The sequence below is a fragment of the Protopterus annectens genome, chromosome 3.part1 (genome assembly GCF_019279795.1).
Source record: "Protopterus annectens isolate FY-2018-M chromosome 3.part1, PAN1.0, whole genome shotgun sequence".
Lineage (NCBI taxonomy): Eukaryota > Metazoa > Chordata > Ceratodontiformes > Protopteridae > Protopterus > Protopterus annectens.
In genome coordinates this window covers 206,862,318-206,884,899 of record NC_056732.1, presented here as the reverse complement: position 1 = coordinate 206,884,899, position 22,582 = coordinate 206,862,318, and the positions used below count along the sequence as shown (strand labels likewise).

General features: G+C 40.1%; 1 protein-coding gene across 1 annotated transcript in view; it reads left to right on the top strand.

Moving 5' to 3' along the window:
- The window catches only part of TOPBP1 (DNA topoisomerase II binding protein 1), a 1,495,804-nt gene that overhangs the window by 586,138 nt on the left and 887,084 nt on the right, over positions 1-22,582 (top strand). Inside the window, exon 11 of the mRNA XM_044066718.1 lies at positions 15,330-15,439. Coding sequence (XP_043922653.1) covers positions 15,330-15,439 — 110 coding nt within the window. The remainder of the gene's footprint in view (positions 1-15,329; positions 15,440-22,582) is intronic.

Sequence of the window (22,582 nt, the reverse complement as noted above, 5' to 3'; positions counted from 1 at the left end):
ATAAAGATATAGACACAGTTCTTTTATAAGGGTTCCGTCTTCTAAGCAGCCTCATCTGACAAATAAAGGAACCCTTATGAAAGAATTGAGTGTCTATCTTTATTACAGGAACTAAGTATTTGGATTTATTACAAGAACTGAGGGCAACTCTTCCACCCAGTGGAACAAACTAGGACTGAAGAAGCATTCTGAGACCACGAGAGGGAGAACACTAAGCACAACACTAGTTTTCCTCCACCAGGAGCAGCAAGTTGATCATTTTAATTGTAATTTTGCTTCATCTCTTGGTGTTCTTTTTACACCAAGGCTCCTCAACTTGCTAACCCAAAGACTAGGACTGAGTAGATGACCCTTCAAAGTCTTTCTTATATTGTTGCATTGTAAAGCCTGGATACATTACAGTTAAGTAAAAGTACTTTTTTACTTTAATATCACTAGAAGAAACAGCAGTCATTGATAAAATTCCCCCTACCTCACATTTAAAATACCTCTGCATATTGTACATTAGTTTTATACAAAATAATATGGAAGTTGCATCATGAAATTTGTTGCAGTAATAGGAGCAAAACCTTTTTTTTTTTTTTTAAATACTTAATTGCATCTTCATCCCTTCCTTATCCTTCACGTTAATGACATGAAGTGTAGCTGGTGCTTCAGAATCCTTCCACCAGTTTAACTCATTGAGCAAATGTTCAGTCTTTTTTCAGCGCTACTACTTGCTGAAGCACACTGCGTCATCATCTGATTTGATGATGCTTTACAGTTCTATTTAATAACTAATTTCCTATTCCTGATAGTATTGACCTCCCAACACTGGTCTTTGTATCAACTCCAGAGTTTTCCTGTTTTTTTTTTTTTTTTTAAGTCGGCTGCTGAGTTTATTTTCTATTGTTCAAGCATTTTCTTCGGAGACAATGGAAAATATTTTGCTTGCAGTGTCACTCTATGGGCTTTGTTTTTGTCATAATGGAATTAGCAGTGGAGTTGTCTTCAGCTTGCTGGCTCACTCTTTGTTGGCTAAACCTGTTCATTTCTTTCTTAGCCTGTTCTTCCAAAAATGACCTTCATCCTCCAGGAAAAAAATCTTCTGAAGTCAGATGTATATGGGAAAGTGAGTCTTACACCTGTCTATATCCTCTGATTGCTGGGATAACCTTTCTTTTCTTCTGCTTGGTGTACAGTGAATAATCATTTGTCAGAAACGCAAACTGTGATCCTTTTCCCCTTCTGCTTCAGTGTTCTGAGGAGCAGCTCTCTCTGCTGGTATGTTTACATCTTTAGTAATAATGGGTCTTGGCTGCATTCTCATTACCAGATTTGGAACATGCATGTGATATGGTCGTTCAGTTAACAAATCTTGATGTTAGCACCAGTCCAGTTGCATAGTTATATTTTCATAAACTTAATGCAAACTATTCCTTCAATTTCTCTAGTGCAGCACAAAATCTTATTTTTTCTCAGTGAACTCAGTCTTCTAACATTCCTATTTTTGAAACACTTCTTGAGATGCCTTATGTTTCGCTATGCTTTCTACATTTCAGCCTCTGATTTTTGCAGTTTTATTAGCTCATCTGAATGGCTTCTTAGTCTGTTTTATTCTTTCCTGCCTTTTGTCATATGACTTTATATGTTCCTCCAGTGTCTCATATATTTTTATATACCTCTGAGTGTGTTTGCTACCAGTAATTTACAAGAAAAATAAATTATGTCCCATTCCAAAGCTGAGACTGGAACTGCTTTTTGTTGAACAGCTGCAAGGTTCTTCCCAGCCAGAAGTTTTTCTTCTCCTTTTCTGATATATTTTCTCTTACTTTCCCAGATTTCTTCTTTGCCAGCAGCATCCATACTATGTAATTACTTAACAGTAGCTGAATTTTACTTGGATAACTTGATGCTGGCTTTATTAACAACTTTTCAGTTTTCACACTGGGATAGCTTTAATCAACCTGCCAGCTGGTGTGCAGCCACCTTGGAAGTCATCTTTGGATGATAACTTCCTTTGACATAGAAGATATATGCCATGGTATTCAGTCTAGCTTTTGCCAAAAATGTTTCCTAAAAGCAGTGGATACATGGTGATCTAAGGACAGATGTTCACTAATCACACTGCTTTAATGCATATAGATAGTAGAGCCCTGCTACCGTATCTCTGGTAGTCTACCAAAGCTCAGAGCTCCTATCCCTGCCTATCTATGGATGTGGTGGACGTTGAGAGTACAGGGACTGCCTTTCAGACCCACCGATAGAAACCTTTCAGTTTTTTAGTGCATCCCCCAAAGATTCTGTCACTAATGTAATGCATGCAAAAAAGGAATATAGAAGACCCACCACATCCCAGGGCAACAGTCTCTGACTGGGTTTCCACCTGAGGTGGTGGCTATGGATAGATTGTGTTCAGGTAGTTGATTATGGTGTGCAAAGCCAGGTTGAGTAAGGCAGGGATTGGCCTGTTCAGCCATTCAGAGATGTTGACTTTGAAAGGGATTCAAAATCTGATGTTTCAGAAGTGTCAGTCTGATCAGTCAGCTTCCTCAGAGGACAGACAAGCCCAGAAAACCAAACAGATATATTTTTTTCTTTTCCAAATGCTGGCTTGATTTAGGGATTTATTCATTTGAGGGCAATCTTTGGCTGCTCCTGAAATCAGCAGGGTATATTATCTTTTGGAGGATGAGGCTTCGGATGTGGTCACCTTCTCTCCTTTAATCCCAGCATTGGAGGATTTTTTTGAAAAACAGTTTGCAATTCTCTTGAATGAGTCCTAGTCTAAAAAAGTGTTTAAGTTCAGGGTGTGCTCTACCATGCCTGGTTTACAAGCCCCCTTGTCTGCAAATCTTGCTTCTGTGTCTCTAGTGACATCTTTCAACAAAAAGACTTTCACTTAGTCAAACCGAGTCTTTTATGATATTCTGGGTCCGACCAGCATGGTAGCCTGTAAAGGTGTTTAACTGCCAATGTTTTAAGTGGATGTTTGTGTTGAAGTGTACTGTATGTATAGTTTAGATGAATTTGCTGCATTAACTGTTGAGCAAAATGTTTGTCAAATGTATTTGGTCCATTGTTTTTTCAGTGTCTAAACATGCTTTAAATTGTGCCTTGGAAGGGACAGACACTTCTTTCTAGAAATGCAGCAAGGCCTGTGGTGATAAGGAGGGTATGCCTGTTGTACAGTCAGAACTTTTCTGATGAGTTTAAAAAATGAGATTGTGAATGTTCCACTTGTTTCTGATTCACTGTTTGATACAACAGCTAATCAGATCCTTAAACAATGAGTTGACAGATGTAAACTGATGCAAGAGGTGTCTAAAATGTTCCATATTCCCAAGTTTCCCTACATTAAGCAGAATAAATTTTACTGACCCAACAAACAGAAGTTCCTTCCAAACAAAAGTGAAGGCACCAAAAGGAAATAGTAGGATGAGGACTCTGGTAACCTATAGTGAGAATCCTTTCCAAAAACGATAACCCCCAACAACCTGTGATTACACTGAGGAGTGATACTTGTCTTTCCCAAGCCCCTCTGTGTGCCCCATCTCAGAAGTTAGCTTTCAGCAAAACGGCTTGGCCATCAGTAGTTTCTGACAAATGGGTGCTCAGCACTGATGGCGGCGGTCACAGGTGGCAGTGGAAGGAACATCCACCTCAGTTTAAGGGGGTGCCCCCTCACCTGCCAGACCAGATCTTGTTATCCCCTCCTATACTCAAAAAGTGTTAGACTCAGGGGTCATAGAACTGGTCCTTTCAGAAAGAATGAAAGGTTTCTTTTCCAGAGATTTTTTGGTTCCTAAAAACGAGCTGTCGTGGAGACTGTTGTTGGACCTGTCCTTTCTGAATACTGTTGTCAAGGTCCCTAAGTTGAAGATGCTCACCCTGCAGATAATGCTTCCTCTTTTGTCAGACTGCTGCTTCATGGTGATCCAGGATTTGAAGGATGCATTTCACCATATCCCCATTGCTCATTGCTTCAGGATATATCTGAGATTTACTTGTCTGGTTCACATTATCAGTTGTGTGCATTGTCCTTTGGGCTTTCCACTGTGCTTTGAATGTTTACCCAAATGGTTTGTTCTAACTGTTGGCATTCGCATTTTTCCTTACCTGAATGACTTGCTGATCTATGTAGCTTCTGTAGTCAGGTGTTTGAAATCACTAGAGATGGTCTCAACCTTACTCTGCCACTTAGGGTTCAATTTGAATCTTCGGGTGTCATGCCTGACACCCGCACAAAGGCTTCTCTTCCCTGGGGTGCTTAATGGACTCTGGCAAAAGAATTGGCCTATTGTCCTGATGATGAAGTCTTGTCTTTCCAGATGGTGTTTCAGGAGTTCTTCAGGAGGAGCTTCTCCTTAGCCAGAACTCCGAATTGTGCATCCGTAATTCTCATGCCACTAATCCATCTCCACATGAGGAAAATTCGGTGTTGTGTCTGGAATTGTTGGACACATCGCCTACATTACCTGAAATCTCAGTTACCAGTGCTGCCCTTCATCAGTTGAGTTGTAGTGGTGGAGAGCACATTGATTATCGATCCAGGACATCCCTTCCTCCTTTTATAGCACAATCTGTTATGGTCCAGACACCCCTTCTTTCTACATGACAGATACTCTTGGAGAATCTAGAAGTCATCAGAAGAGTTTGACAGATCTTGAGTTTGCAGTCATCCACAAACGACACTTGGTCAGTCTTGGCATTAGAGAATTAAACGCCAAAAAGTAAAAGGACCAAGGACTGATTTAGGGGTAGACCACTAGTAAAGACCTTTTCGAGGAGACAGTGCCCCCTACATTAATTTGGTTCTGCCAGTAAGCCAATTTGCTGTCTAGTGAGTAATATAGTGGTTTATATTTAGTTTAATTAACTTGTTGATAATGCCAGAATCTAGGATACTTTCAGAGACCATCAGGTTGAGGTGAGAAGTACGAACTCATTTGTCTGTATCCAGTGCATCAATGACTTGTTCAAAGAAACAGATTAAGTTTTAGAGTCAGTATTTACCTTTATTAAATTGAACCTGGTTTAGGTCAAGGGGTTGTAGACTGCTGATGCTCTTATTATTAAGTTTCAAAATGATACAGTCCTTTGCTTGCTTTATTTATTTATGTATGTATTTCTTTATTTTATTTTATTTAACATTTGTTGACCGGGAAAGTCCAAATAGGGCAGAGCCTATTTTCATTGGAGGCTTGGGGAGAAATGCTCTGGACGCATGTCTTTGGAATGTGGGAGGAAACCAGAGTACCCAGAGGAAACCTACGCGAACGCAGGGAGAACATGCTGACTCCGCACAGAAGGCACTCCAGCCAAGAATCAAACAGGAGAACCTCTTGATGTGAGGTGACAAAGTTAACCGTTGCACCACTGCGCCGACCATAGATTATAGATGAGGCTGGTGATTTTTAGGTTTACAGTTTCCATGGTTTGTGGTAGGTACTCCCTTGTGGAGTGTGATGTCTACAGCAGCACTGCATGAATCCATCAGAGAGCCAGAGATTGAGTAGGTTCGGTATTAAGTCTAAACAAGGCATCTTGACACAATGTCTGAATCCTTGGAGCTAGTGTTTTTGGCTCTGGAGAGAGATATCTCGGGACTTAAGTGATATGAAGAGGGATGTTTAAATTTGGTAATATGTGGAGCAAAGTTAAGGAGGGATAAAAGTGTAATGTTTGAGCTAAATTTATCCAGTGATATGTTGGCTTTGTTTTCTGGAGGTGAGTATGTCTTAAAGATTAGCTGGGTGCCTTGCTGAGTATTGTCTCTAAGGTATGTGACAGAGATGAAAAAGGCTTTTGTGATTGTCCTTAACATTCTTGGTGATTTTCATTTCATACTTACCTTTGGAAGTTTTCATTTTATTTTCGAGTTCTTTGTTCATCTTTTTGAGCTCACTTTTCTTTTAAGGTTGGAAATTTGTTTGTATGGATGATACGTTTCTTCCTGTTGTTGTATAGCTTGTATAAAGTAGAGTTCCACCATACAGATCTATTCCTGAACTTGACATTGTTTGTGTATGGAAGAATTGATGCCTTAATGTATGCTTTTACGTGAGCATAGAAACTTTGTATGAACCAAGATCCTGTCCTCAAAAAAAGGAAGCCAATCTGGTGGTGGTCTGCCATTAACAAACTCTACAACAGAAGGAAAAAACTGTTGCAGAAAAGGGTAGAGTCGCAAGACTGGAAAAATTCCCTTGTAATTCTCAGCAAAAAGTTGAGAACCCTCATCAAATCCTCCAAAGCTAGTTATGAAAACAAGGTTGCAAGAGATGCTAAATATAACCACAAAGCATTCTTTAATTATGTCAAGAATCTGCATAACAATATGCAGAGGTGCTCTGAGCTACTGCACAACGGCACCACTTATATTAAACTAACCGATATTGCCAATATCTTGGCCGACGGGTTTTAGTGCAAGCTTTACCCCCACCCCCTAAAGGGCCCGTCCCAATACCTGAGAAATGTCATATCCCCAATGTCACGGCTGCACAGGTAGAAGCCGCACTATCCAAAGTCAAAAATACAGCTTCCATGGCACCTGATAATATACCTGGCTGTGTTCTACATGAATTACAGAGGGAAGTGGCACCACACCTGAGTGCTGTGTTCAACCACAGCCTCACTTCAGGCTTTGTCCCCACTGAATGGCGCACCACTAGTCATTCCACTCCACAAAGGGGGAATGATTACTGACCCTGGAAACTACCGCCCCATCAGCCTGACGAGCCTGATCTGTAAGGCCATGGAGCACATCATTATGGACCTCATAAATAGGGATATAGGGGACCTTCAAACCCTAGACCCCACACAGTTTGGGTTTGTGAAGGACAGATTATGTCTGCTCAACCTGATAGACTTCTTTGAATCTGTCACCAGAGTGTTTGATGAAGGCAAGGTAGTCCATACAGCCTACCTCAAAAAACACTGTGCCCACGAACTACCACATCGATAGTAGCCCTCTCAACTCACAAGGTGTGATAAGAGATCTAGGGACACAGGTAGATAGCAATCTCTTCTTCGACAACCATGTTGCCACTGTCGTTAGAAAGTCCTATGTGGCACACCTCATTACAAAAGGTTTCTCATCCAGGAAGAAGGAAGTCATAATCCCTCTTTACTCATCCCTCATTACACCCATTGTACAGTACAATGCCCCATTTGTCATGCACCTCACTAGACTCCTACAACTGGAGAGGCCACAAAAATTCCTCACAGAGGATCCTAGGACTCAAACACATGCCCTATACAGACAGACTCAAAAAAACTCCAGCCGTACTCCATCTCATATCGCCTACTTATAGGTGACTCTGCTTGGCATACAAAGCCATGTCTGACCCAGTGTTGCTAGACATGCTCCATCTGAAAAAGTCTCAATCCCTCCTCATCACACACGCCAAAGACCTCAACCTTATCACCACAATAAACAAAACCTGCTGGAGGGACAGGTTCCTAACCCAGAGACTTCCCATACTCTGGAATAAAAGTGGATGGGTAACAGGAAATTCACCCCGGGGATCACTTCAACAACCTTGCTCAATAGGGGCATACGGAACTAATGTCCGGCAACAGGACGACTGGGAATATTCTTGGGCTAGGCTTGTGTTGGCTCCAGGACCATTAGCCTAGTACTCACCTATGAGCCTATGTAACAGAGTGGAAGAAAGGCTTATCAATGGAAGAAGGGTGGTGCTTAAATTTCATCAGATCATTAACTAGCTGTAATAGATTTGCCTTGGAATAGTCTGTAAAGACTGGAAGGTTTGATGGTATATCAGGTTTTGCCCTCATAGTGAATATTACAGAATTCTGGTTGGATTTGACCAGTAATGTGTAGACCACAGTGGGTTATATTGGTGAGAATTAGATCTACTAGTTGGTCTAATGAGCTTGAATTTATAAAGACTAAGAAATATCATGCATACTTATTTGTGGTAGTGCTTGTTTACTAGACAACGGAAGGATAGTTAAAGGCCCCCAGAAAAATAGTGTTGAGTTGAATGGGGAGCGACTCCAGTTTGTTTAGAAATTCTTTGTGGGCTGCTGGTGACATGGATGGGTACAGTATTTGGCTGTGATGTGGTATGTAGTTTAAATAGGATATGGAGGAGCTGTAGGTCATTGTCCTGTTTTATGAGTCTGTGGCTTGGTGTGTTAGGAATATGTATATATACACACACTTCAACAACAGAGTCATTTTTGTCGGTGAGTCTGAAAGAGTAGTAGGCATTCAAACCTTTCTCCTCAGTGGTGCTGTCACTACATTGAAGCACTTTTTTCAGTAAGTATGCAGATACCTTTATATTTAAGATTCAGGAAGACTTGTAAGGAGTACAGCTTCCTATTTAGAGTTGTAAAGTTGATGAGTGCTAGCTTTTTATATAAGTTTCATTTTGTTCAACTGTATCAGTAGTTTGAGGAAAACTGACCTTGCCTAAAAAGGTACTATGGAGAAAGAAAAAGTTTTGGCTGGTATATGAAAGCCATCTAGACAGAATTGCAGGCCTCCCTTAGTAAAGCAAATCAGGGTGGTGGTAAGCTGTCACTCAGGTGCCAGAATTTCTCTGGTATTGGGATGGGCCCTTTAGGGGTGAGGGAGAGGGTAAAGTTTTCACTAAAACCCGTCGGCCAAGATATTGGCAATATCTGTTAGTTCAATATAAGTGGTGCCATTGTGCAGTAGCTCAGACATCCCAGGCTATGTACTGGACCTCCTTAAAATGACACCAGTAACTAAGCCAATAGTTGGACTTATCTTTTGTCTGTATTGTGGCATTAGTCTTGGTGCTGGTGTGATATTGCTCAAAACTAGTTTCATACCAACCTTAGAAGCATATCTAAGGAGATGTCTCAAAGTTTCATTCCCACATGCTCAATGGCCAAGCTCTATGTATATATTGGGACACTGGAAAATAGACTTGAGGGCACTAGTGACACAATGGATTCTGGCACCTGAGTGACATCTTACCACCACCCTGACTTGCTGAGTGGTACATCTTTGTGTGTATGTATGTCTGTCTGTGTCTCTGTAGAGTCACCCTTGGTTACATTCTATTGTTAGTTGTTTGCTTATAAGTGTGATGCTGAGTATCTTTTATACCCAGCCTACATGTTGGAGGCCTTTGAGGTTTGGACAGGGTTTTCTTAGGCACCTCAGTGTAAGATGTCTTATTTGCTGATTTAGGGCAAGGTGGGTATGATTGCCTAAGGTGGGTGTCAGCACTGACAACCTGGTGGGTACTAGATAACTTCAGATGAGAGACTGGTCTTCAAGCTTACTAAATGTGTGCAGCTTTTGTACACAGAGTCATGTAGTGGAAGAAGCAAGTGATTCTAAGCATGAGTAAGGTGTTAAGATGTTCATCGTGTTTCACTGTTGCAGTCATTACAGTTGGGTTATCCTACTGGCAGGCTACCTGCAGTCGACCTGAGTTCCAAAGTCTAGGTCCGGCGTTGGTTGCTGTCGCCTCTTCCCTGACGTCAGTGCACCAGGGGGTATATAAGATGCAGCCGACGACATTTTCTTCAGTCTTTCTTGCCGTGCGGTGCCCAAAGCAAAAGCAGTTCGCAAGTGCAGGTTGGCTAACTCCTGAAGTTTTCAAATTCGAATTTCAGATCCGAAGTCTTAATTAAAGCTAAGTACCCCATTGGGGAAACTTTTTTCTTGCTCCAGACCGATGTCAGAAAAAGTTAATAACTGTATTTCTTGTGGAAAGCAAACACCTCATAAGGATTTTAATTCTTACTGTATTCCTTGCCTAGGCCCTGGCCATAACATTGCTAGTTGTCGGTTTTGTGCTAGATTTAACCAACGCACTATTAAGCGTCGGTACGATTTTACATTTCATTACTTTGGTAGAAGATTTAATTATATAATGCCGTCGGATCAGCTGACTACAGGAGTTTACAAAAAACAAAAAGAAAAGGACAGGCATCCGAGATCCAAAACCTACGACGAGGCTGCTTCTAGGCCTGTCGTCGGTTCTCAGTGAGGTGCTTTCGCAGCTACCTCAGAGCCACAGGCCGCTTCCGACTCCCACGTGGAGCCGACTGGGCCTCTGGAAACTCAAGGTATTGGACACTCAGAAACTATTCCCTCAGATGGGTCCGGAGCCGCTGAGCAGGCATCGGCTTCTGAGGGTGTTTTCAGGCCTACACAGTTATATGTGAAACCTACTTCAGTTACAAAGACAAAAACTAAAGCAGCTCTAAAGACAAAGAAACAAGTACAGCATTCACCTGGACAGGCCTCCATGCCTAAAAAACAGATGCTTAAAATGGCCGAAGACCTTATTACTTTGATCAGGGGTTCCCATCCCCCTCCTGAAAAGAGGCCTAGGCAAGAGTTAGAATATGAATCTTCAGACCAGGTTTCCATTTCTTCTGATTCCTCCTTTGAACGGGATTACTCTCTTCCTCCCTATGAGGATTCTGATGCTGAAGAATCTATCCCTTCAGCCTCTCCTCCTGAGGATTATTCTTTTGGGGAAACACTGCATACTATGAGGGAGCATTTCCACTGGGAGAGCCAAGATTACTCAGAATCCAAGAAAAGGCTCAGAGGTTTCCTTTTATTGCCCCAGCACAGGTCCCTTGCTATCCCACCTGTTTTAGACATTGTGGATGATGTATTTACAGAGTCCAGTTTTTCTCCAGACTCTTTACCTCCAGCCCCTGTTAATCCAGACAGATACTACAGGGTTCCTGATTCGCATAAATTTCTCTATAAGAACCCTGCAGCTGACCCGGAAACCATCTCTCAGGGTCCCAAAGGGGTCAAGGCTTCTACTGCAAAAACCCTATCCCCTCTGATAGGGATTCTAGAGCCCTAGACAGATGGGGCAAAAAGATTTATACCTCTGCTACCTTGGCTGTAAGAGCTTTAAATTGCCAATTTCATATGTTCAAGTATTAGCAATATCTTATATCCTTGCTTAAACAGAAAATGCCAGCAAATGCAGAATGTGCAGACAATAAAGAAATGCAGGATTTATTGCATGCAGCTGAACAAGTTGGAAAGCATACTATGCAATGTGGTTTTGATTCTCTTGAGGCCTTCTGCAGGGCCGCTGTTACAGGTTCTGTCATTACGAGGCATGCTTGGTTAAAAGAACAAAATTTGCCAGATCATGTTAAAGCAAAACTATTAGATGCTCCTGTACAACATGATACTTTATTTGGTGCTAAAGCAGAAGAGGTGTTGACGAAAATGGAGGACAAGGCTAAATCTATGCAAACAGTCAAGGATTTCTTGCAGGTACAGCCTCCCAGATTTAGAAGGAACTGGCCTACAAAAAAATTGGTTCTTTCCAGTGTCAGATAGACCACAAAGGGGCAGATACAGATGCCGCAGAGGCAGATCACAGCCCCAAGGCTCATACAGGCCTAAACTATGGGGTGCTTCTACCTCCAAGAGCGGAGAGGAAAAATCACAGCCATACAGGAAACAGTCTCAATGACTTTCCCCTTCCAGCACCAAGCACTTATCTTTTGGCAGCCCCTTTGGGGGGAAAGCTAGCACTTTTTTCACAAAATTGGCACATGATCACCCAGGACAAATGGGTTCTAAATACAGTTTCACAAGGCTACAGGTTCCACTTTCACACCCTGCCAAGGCAAAGCGGTATGCCAGACCTGCCACACAATCAGTGGGCAGAGGCACAGAAACAAGTTTCATCCCTCATGGACATGAGGGCCATTCACCAAGTACCAGAACAAGAACAGGGTCACGGATTCTATTCAAGACTGTTCTTGGTACCCAGAAAAGACAAAGCCTGGAGACCAATACTGGACCTATCTATTCTAAACACATATCTGGATATTCCAAAATTGAAAATGTTGACTCTACAACAGCTTCTGCCCATGTTGGGCAAGAAGGCTTGGCTTGTGACTTTAGATCTAAAAGAGGCATACCTGCATGTCCCAATCAGACAGACATGCAGAAGATACCTCAGATTCAAAGCTGGCTCAATGCACTACCAATTCTCTGCACTGCCCTTTGGCTTGTCTGCTGCGCCCAGGGTCTTCATGAAGTGCCTGGCACCAGTAATTGCATTTTGCAGACAAAGAGGAATACAAATATATCCTTACTTGGACGACTGCCTTATTCAAGTGGAGAACAAGGACATTCTACTACAGCATCTGGTGTTTGTAAAAAGATTACTGACAAGTCTAGGGTACACAGTAAAAGAGAAGAAATCAAAACACGTACCCTCCTCAAGAGATAATATTCCTGGGTGCAAGCTTAAATACAACTGCCCAGATGGCTTATCTCACTCCAGACAAACAGACAACTGACTACTTATTTCAAAATGTTGGCAACAAAGACCCAGTTATCTGCAAGAAAAATTCTGCAGGCCTTGGGTTTCATGGCATCCTGCATTCTGCTAATTCCATATGCAAGACTGCATATGAGGAAACTTCAATGGTATCTAAAAAGTGTTTGGACTCAACATTGCCACAGCCTGGAAACAATAATTATCCTCATTCCCTGCCTGCAACAGGAGTTTCAATGGTGTGCAAAAGCCTGTCACCACAACACGGGACAGCCATTCACCTTACCCACAGCCAGGCAGACATTGACAACAGATGCATCAGATTACGCCTGGGGGCCCCATATAACAAGAAAATGTATTCAGGGCACATGGTCTGTAAGTCAAATGCATCTACATATCAATCAAAAAGAGATGCTAGCTGTTTAGAATGCCCTAACAGCCTTCATGGATCAACTTCTTCCAGGACAACTACTAATAAAGATGGACAATACTTCAGTCATGTGGTACATAAACAAGCAGGGAGGCACACATTCCTACCCCCTCTGCAGACTAGCCATGAACTTGTGGCACACAGCATTGACTTACCAAGTACATCTGCAAGCTCAATTCCTGCCAGGAAGGAAAAATACTCTGGCAGACTAACTAAGCAGAAATCTAATGGATCCCCACGAGTGGAAATTGGATCCACAAGTCTTCAGCATGATAACAAGGACTTGGGGATGCCCAGACATAGACCTGTTTGCCTCCTCTCACAACTTCCAACTACAAAGATATTCTGCACAAGGACTTATCACAAGCAAGCATGAAAAGTGGATGCTCTATCTTTCAGGTGGAAAAATCTAACAGTATATGCTTTTCCTCCTGTGCCTCTCCTCCCCAAGGTACTCCTCAAGGTCAGACAAGAGAAACCAAAAATGATATTGATTGCCCCAGACTGGCCTCGCCAGCACTGGTACCCAGTCCTAAAGAGCTTGTCTCACTGCCCAGCCTGGACATTAACTCAAATTCCTAACTTATTGACCCAACAAGACAGCCAGATACTGCACATCCAACTCAAAACCTTAAACCTGGCGGCATGGCAAATAATATAGCACCAGAAAATCTTATGCAGACAAATGGAAGAGATTTTGTGCTTGGAACCAAGCACAAGGCATTGACGTGATTGTTACAAATATTCCTCGGATTTTGCAATACTTAACTGAGAGGCTGGATAAAGCACTTTCCTTTTCATCAATTAAAATCCATGCTTCTGCCGTTTCAGCTCATTACAATACAGAACCACCTATTTTTTCTCATCCATTACTGAGACAGTACCTCAGAGGGGCCAAAAACATAAAACCTCCAAGGAGAGCACCAATACCTGCATGGGACCTCAACTATGTCTTGGAAAAACTCACACTGCCTCCATTTGAGCCAGCCTCTGCAGCTGACATCAAATTCTTATCCTGGAAAACAGCTCTGCTCCTAGCAATAACCTCCGCTAGAAGAGTCTCAGAGTTACAGGCACTCATGGCTGTGGAACCGTTTATCATTTTCCATCCTGACAGGGTATTGCTGAGGACAAACCCTATATTTATGCCTAAGGTAGTATCCACTGTGGTCCTTAACCAAACAATTCATTTGCCTACTTTTTATCCAAAACCACATAATAAGGGTGAGAGAATTCTGCATTCTTTGGACATTCACAGACGGCTACGCTTCTACTTGGACAGAACTACAGCTTTCAGAAAGACTGATCAACTTCTAGTGGCATATGCTGTAGCATCACAAGGAAAGCCTATCTCAAAACAGACTATTTCAAAGTGGGTAGGCCATTGCATTCCTTTCTGCTATTCACAGCATGGCAAATCAGTGTCTAAGGGCATTAGGCCACATTAAACCAGAGCAGCAGCCACTTCAGCAGCCTTCCTCAGAGGGGTACCAACCAAAGACATCTTAGAGGCTGCAACTTGGAGTTCAGTGCATACCTTTACAAAGCACTATCACTTACCTCTCTACTCTAAATCCAGGGCAGGCTTTGCCACTACAGTTCTGCAGGGCCTTATAGCCTCTCCTAATCCTATTTAGCCCCAGCCTCCCAACCTTAGCTTTGGGATTCAACCCAATTGTAATGACCGCAACAGTGAAACAAGATGAACATAGTACAGTTGTGTACCTACCATAAATGTAGATGTTCTAGTGTATTCACTGTTGCAGTCCAGGTTACCCTCCCACCATCCCCCTTTTTTTTCCTTTGCTGGGACCTAACTATACTTTTCTACTCTATACAACCTATGTGGTGTATTTGCTTGTAGATGAAGGAAAAGTTGTTTTTTTGTGCATGCATGCTTATTAGCATAATTTAGCCTACCATTTAGGGGCACCTGACATCTGGGGCAAGAAAAACTGAAGAAAATGGCGTCGGCTGCATCTTGTATACCCCTGGCGCACTGACGTCAGGGAAGAGGCGACCGCAACCGACGCCGGACCTAGACATTTATGGTAGGTACACAACTGTACTTTTCCTCAGGTAGCCTAGTGCTATCAGGCCAACTACAGATGGCATTGGAGACAGTGACCCCAAGGCTTGTAGTGTTTGGTATAAGGAGCACAGAGATGAGGTTTGTTGTAGGGAATGGACTTTAAAATTTAGTTAGGAGAGGAGTTAAGGTTTTCTAGTGAATTAAGATGTTGGAAGACCAGAATATGCAAATCCGTACGCATGAAGGTTCAGTGTTAAGTTAGAAAGTTATGCGAATGGGCTTCTTATAGCCATTTGGAATTGGGTTGTAGTTTATGGACTACAAATCTGATCTGTTGTGCAGATCATATTTATTCACTTTTGTTTTAATTGTACATTTGAGTTTTGTGAATAGTAAGTTTGCTGCTTAATGTCATATACTTAACCTATGTACCTAACAGCTGTATAGTTAGGAATGCGTTGTGGAATGCTCTCCTTCGCTTTTTTTATTTTTATTAAATTTAGTATGTGCATAATAAAAATTGTAATGTAATGAGAGTAAAGTTCTGCTCTTTCACAGTTTTTTTCTTTTAGTGTAATTATTTTTGGTATTTTCTTACTAGGCTGAAGAACCTAAAATCATGGATGGAGTTGTGATCTGTGTCAGTAAAAAACTTAGCAAGAAGCAAAGTGAACTGAATGCTTTTGCAGCTTCACTTGGAGCAGATTACAGGTAGTGTGCACATTTACATATAGCAAATGTTTAATTTAAGCAGTTCTGTTAATTTTAAACTACTCTTGTGAAAGAAGTGTGCACATTTAATGCAAATGAACAGAAATTGGTCAAGACACCACAATATTTCCCTGCATGACACAAGTTTCACTGTAAAAGCATCTTAACCAAACTGTGCTTAACACATGCATTTTATTTGAATGAGCTAGAGGTTTTGTATAACTGAATGAAGAGTTTTACTGATATCCTTTAACATGCTGTCACTTCTGTTTCATTTAGGTTCCATTTATAAAACATTTGCTAATCTTCACTACCTTAAAAAATCTGATTTTCTTTTCATTTGTCTTATACTGTCATATCTATTTTTTGCATGTTTCTTGAACATAAGTTTTTGTGATTAGTTATGTTATTTTGCCATCTTACTGCCTTCTCCTTTTACAGTGATAAAAAGGGGCTTTTATATTAGGAAGTTGATTTGGATTTCTTGTTTGTGCATGCATACTACAAAATATGTCTCTATGCTAATAATATGTCTGATGTCAATTTTCATTCTGTCCTCAACCTGTGTGTTCAGATCCGACTCATCAGTGTTTACTATAGCTCGTGGCAACCAGAAATTCTTGAGCCTTACTCGGCATGCATCAGTCCTAAGGACCTCAGATCTTGTTTGACGCTTTGCAAGTTAGACGTGGTTACACAGTGCTCTAGGGCAGATAAGTCGGAATTTTTTTGTAAATTCTTTCTTTCCAAAATCTGTACCTTTCACCTGTTTTATTGATTACCATTGTTTCCCTTACCTATTGACTACTTAGAGTCTCTTCTAATTATAAGTGACTTTATCTTTCTCCTTTTCTGTACTTCGGTACTCTAGTTACTATTGTTAGTAGCTTTCCTTTACACTCAGTGTATTTCTGAAATATCATTGTTGATATTCTTTTCTCTCTTTCTTTACCTAAAAAAACATCTCCTATACTTCTACTTGTTTTTTTGTGTGTGTGTGAAAGAAATATGACTGACGAGGATAAAGGACCAGCTGGTTTTAAAAAATGTCAGAAATGTGGCCATAAAATGCCCTTTTCTGGGTCTCATAATCTCTGTGTTTATTGTTTAGGCCCACTTCTTCAAGAAGATTGGTCTGTGTCATGCTTTTTTTCATAGAGCATTGAAGAACGAAAGAACAAACTCATTTTAAAAGGGCTATTGTCTTCTTCTTTTAGCGAGGCCGTATCTGGAGCTTCCCCTTCAGAAAAACTAAAACAGGGCAAATCTGATATTTCCAGTCCACCTTCGACTTCCTCAAAAGCTACCAAGAAGGTCAAGAAAAGATCTGCATCAGTGCCGACTTCTCCTTCAGCTCAGACAACAAAGAAGCAAAAAAACCCTCTGTTCCTACTTAATCAGATCTGAGTAAAAGTAGATATGTTTCCCGAGCGCCAACCGATCATTCAGCACCAAAACTGAAATATGCTTCAGAGTCAACATCTACATCACACCTGAAGACTTATTGGATAAATCTCCTTCAGCACTGAAACCTTTTGAACTAAAAGTTCGATCCCCTGAACTTGGCACACTGTGTCATTTTCTTGCCAAGGACTAGGTACTCACCTTCTATAGACCTGGTTCTGTCTAGAGTGCCTTCTTCCTTTTTATAAAGACCAACATTTCTTTCCATAGTTTCCACTTGCTTTTCCAAGAGCATCACAGAAGACGACATGGCGAGATTGGTGAGGAAGATTCTCTGTGTGCAGGGACTTGCAACAGATCCTTTGGCCCCTACCCCTGTGGGTCAGGAGCCACATATTACCACTGCTCCAACCTTGCATCCTCCTTTGACTTCTTCAGAACTTTCAGGGTTCTTGGATCTGAATCTGCCAGCGCAGTCATCTCTGATCCGAAGTTATCTTCAACTTCACAAGTTGCTTTGAGTTCTTCAGTCAATTCGGAACTGGAGACCTCTCGGCACCATAGTTCTCTGGTCAGTTCTGGACCCACAGGTTGAGGAAGAATGCAAATTGACAACACAGATGGAACGTTATGGTGAGCGCATAACTATTAATTCAGTGAGAGACTGACTCTTTTCTTTATACATTGACAGCAGTTGCCATCTGAAGCAGTGTAATGCTGAACTGCTGTAGAATATGGAAGGTGCTTCAAACTCTAGAGACTGTCCTCCATTTCTTCTCTGCAGTGAGAGCTCCTGCAGTATCACTGTAGTGTTGATCTTATGTGAATAATGACTTAAAATACACACTTTTGTGTTCGTGAAGCAGTAATGTAATCTGGCTGTAAGCAGAAGACATGTTAATTCAGTTAATCCAGAGGTTTGGATGACTGGGTTTAATTCCTTAAGACTGTTTATGTACCTGAAGACACCAGAGAAACATGCACATACTTTGTAGGCGTAAACTTGACATGATATGCTTAGCCTACATTACTACCATTTTATATGTTCCTCCTTTTTCATCAGAGGTGCAGTAACTATCCTTGCAAACTTGGTCATCAGAAATGCATAAACTCTACCTTTGTTTCATTCATCAGTAGAATTTGAAATGGTCTTCCTTTGAACTCTACTTATGAACAAGCAGTTCTTCAGAAAGACACTGAAATAGTCTGACCGTCTTCCCTTTACCCTTCTCAACTACCTCATGATCAGTATTGTAATTTCCTGATGCTGCCTGTATGCCTTATGTCGTAGTGATTGAAACTGAACATTTTTCCTCCAATAACCTACTTATTTATCTATGATTTTGTTTGGCTTCTTGCACCTAACCTTCTCTTTGTCCACCCATCTGTCTTGGGCTGTTCTGACCCATGTTTAAGGCCGATGAGGAAATAGACAACCATTAGCAGTGAATTAGTGTAACAAAACTATTTTAGTATAAGCTGACTGTTCTCTTTTTCCAGTGAAAGATGCCTGCTTTTCAGTAGGTTACATATATTTTATTTATTTTCATGCATGTTATTTGTTAACCTGGTTGGTGAACTGGCAGAAGCCCTTTCCAAACACAACTTAAGCTCACAAGAACAGTGCATATGTTACAGTAGTTTGTAGCAAACAAGTATATAAATAGTATAGCTAAATATAAAACATGAGTACAGATATGTTTTATAACTCTTTGTATATAACATCATAGTGGCATATAAAATGTAGTACTTTGTAATAATATGGTAGCATATGATATGATTAAGGAAAAAGTATATAAATTAAAATGTATGCAAACTTCTCTGTTTCGCATTGAGTCTTACTCAACAAAAATGATGAGGATAAAGAATGAATAAAGATATTTAACCCCATTCTCTGATGCATTTTTCATTTTGTTTCTTGGAGGAGGTATTCCTTGAGTTTCTGTTCTGCTTGCTAATTTAAAATACTGACATGCATGGCATTCAATACTCTTCTTAATAAATCCGTATTTTAAAGGACAAGTTTTCTTTTTATCTCACTGATACAATTGTATTGACACTTTCAGATTCTGGATTTTACGTTAGTAGTGTAACTTTAGTGTTCCTTTTCATGAAATGGAGTTATGAATGTTAAAACAACACTTATTTGATCTAATGGTATGAATCTGCTCAAGTTTTTTGCCATGTGCTTTCATTGAATGCGTGCTGTGCCCATTAAGACTTCCCATTTAAACACAGATAAACTTGTGATAAGTTGAGGGTCCTTTCTGCTGTTCAGTAAAAACAAATTCTTACAACTTTATAATAAATCAGTACTTAAAGTAAAAAATTAAATAAAACTCCATATTCCACATGCAGGCCTTCTTCTCAGTTTATTGGCACCTTTATAGACTACAGAAGAAACTATCTGGGCAACATGTATGAATATATGCAAAAAAAATGTTCCTCCTTTCTCCTTCCTTTGAAGTAATCTTATTTTTATTGTAGAACAGCCAGTTAAATTGTATAGTTACAGGAAGTCCATATTTGACCAGCATGGTGATTTTTCCTTGCAATAGAACTAAAGTCCAACTTTTGTTAATATGTAGTTAAAATACAAAGTGGAGTTAATAAGAATTTATAAAATCACTCCTTTAAAATATGCTTGTATTACACTTTTCTGAAAAGTTTTGTTGAAGAACCAGCCAACTAATGTTTTACTAAAAAATGGTGTTTTTGTCCAGCATAAATAAATAAAAAGTAGAATCAATAAAAATCCTGCTGCATAATTCTAAGAAATAAGTCTATACTAATTTAATTGCAAATAACTTGCAACTCGTCAAAGAAGTTACTCATGATTGAAATGTCTTAAAATAATTTCATGTCTTTGGAGGGGAAAAAAATGCCACTTATCTTACTATCAGGAGGAAAAATCATGAATGAACTTAAAGCATGCTACTTTTCATAATGCATTTCACAGTTTACTATTAAAAAATGGAAAGTCAAAAAAAATGTAGTCATAATTTCAAAGGCTAATGTATTTTCAAAATTTCTACAGTTTATAAATTTCAAACGCTTCATTTTCGATGCAGTTATGTTTGTTAATGTCGATATACCCGAAATGAGTAGTTTGAAGCGTTCACGGGATTCTGACTGTTCTCTTGACTTCCTGGTTCTGTAACTTTCCCCAAAGTGCTTCCATCGTTAAGTTTTTTTTTTTTGTTTTTTCTTTGCTTTTTCAGCCAAAGTGACGGTCAATTATCTCTTATTGTAAGAGTGAAATTTTATGTTTGTCTTTTCGGCTTTTCCCAGTTAGGGGTCGCCACAGCAGAACTCAGGTCCGCTAATGATTGGCAGTAGATTTTTATGGTGCCGGGTTGCCAGCCCGACTCCCTTCAGCGAAGGCACGCCCATTCACACATGTCTTTCGGAGGCCACTCGACCGCAGGGAGGACATGCAGACCCCACACAGAAGGCACTCCAGCCGAGAATCAAACAGGAGAACCTCTTGCTGTGAGGCAACAATGCTACCGCTGTACCTCCGCGGCTAATATTCAAAATCAATTATATGTACATATTACAATGTGTACATGTATTAGTGAATTACAAAGTCACATTGTTTATTATAAATAATTTTCCATGAAAGAAACAAATGGAATTCATAAATGCAGATGTTTGTTTGCTACATATAGATTTTTAAAGTTCAACCAGTGTTGCTAAAAATGCAGTGGTGGGCAACTAATTGCAAAAAAACGCGAGAAGTCAGCTGATCTGTTTGTGAAAGTAATCTCTCAGAAATACTTTCCTTATCCAGTAAATGATGTCTCTTAGGAGAAGCAGGCAAGCAGCTCAATAGTCTGCTTTTCACATCTTCAGCCTGATTTTGTTCAAGTTGAATGGTATACAGTACATCCAACACGAATGACTTCTGCTTTCCCATTAAGCTCCACAAATGCCTATGCCAGCCTTTTAATGCATTTTGGCATTTTTAATTTCTCCAAGTCTTTTGGTTTCCAATACCATGACGGGAATAGATCCTGTTCCTATGTCGAAGTATGATTAAAGTTCATGAAATTAGTATTGTTTCACTCTGATGTCAGCCAAAAGTGCTCTTCGCAGCACCCGCAATGTGCCCAGTAATGACTCCTGCAATTTGTACGGGGTTACATGGATTGGTAACGTATCTAAATACGATTGTAAATTATTTTTTATAAGACCCATTGCTCCTACTACTATTGGAACTGTATGGGTATCTTACTTCCACATAACTCTCATTTCTGCTTGCAGATCCAGGTATTTTATGACTTTGTGTGTCTCTGTATGCAAGACACTGTAGTCACTGGGTGTGGCAATTTCAATGATCAAAGCTACTTTTGTCTTCTTTTCTTGGACCACTATATCCAGTTTTCTAGCATCTATCTTTTAAACTGTTGGTAATGGGTTATCCCATGTTTATTTATTTTACATTTGTTGACCGGGCTAGTCCAGCTGGATATATGTCCATTTTCAGTGGAGGCCCAGGGAGAAAAGCTCCAATGGTTATTACAAGTTTAAACAGAAATAGCCATAACAAGATGAAATTTATAAACAAAGTGAGTTAGTACACTCAATACACATGCAAACAGAAATAGCCATAACAAGATAACATTCATAAGCAAAATGAGTAAATACTTGCAATACACAAATTTGATAATATCAAAACATAGAGTAAATAATAACTTGTCTTACAAATATGGTAAAATAATGTGATATAAACTTCATTTTCTATGATTCTTTGTGGCTCATGTTTACAGTGTTTTTCAACCACTTAGATACCATAATGTTTGCACAGTCTCGCCACATTATTATGTCTTTCAGTATACAGTCCCTCTGCCATTAGTGCATCGCAACCAGCAACAAGGTGTGTGACTGTTTCCAAATCAGTTTTACAAAACCTACATTTGTCTTGTTTCTCCCGCATTTTGGCTATGAGGATAACCTAATGTGCAGGTATTCCACTGATTCCAGAAAGTAATTTGAAATAGTTGAGCAAGTCTTTCAGAAGTTGCGCTTCTTACTCCATAATGTCTTGGTCTACCAAGAATGTAGTTTTCTTTAAAAAAGTACACACAGATTTTCCTACAGTAGGCATATCATTCTTTATATCAGAAAATGTGATAAGTATACTGTTTGGTCCCATGAAAGCCAAAGCAGGAATTTCTTTGCAAAGCATAGCGAACTGCGTACTATCGCCAGAATGAGATGCTAAATGTAATTTCTGCATTTGTCTCCACAATGTCTGACAAAAGTGAAACCAACAACCCTTTGCTGTACTGTTTGGCAGGTACCACTTAATAGAATTCATGGCTCCTTTCTCAAAATCACTTAATACCATGTTCAGGTTTAAACATAATCCATATTGGGAACATAAATTACACAGTTCCAGAACTGATCATAGCATTCTTCAGTCTTTGAAGGTAAGATTCCAAGTACTACAGGAATAATTTTTCTTTGAGCACTACCTTCTCAACAGCAATGAATAGTATACACTTGTTTGCATTCCATTTTATTTCTAAGGAATGTACCATCAACAATAATCTATTTAGATGAACACAACATTTCAAATTATCTTCCGTTGTAATTATTGCACTATTAGCACTCTAGTCAGATGTAGTACTATGTTCAACAATAAAATTGCCATTTTTAATAGGAAGCATTTCAGGTGTAAGATCACATAAAGACTTCATGTCTGCAAACATTCTTTGGCTTTTCTTTTGCCTC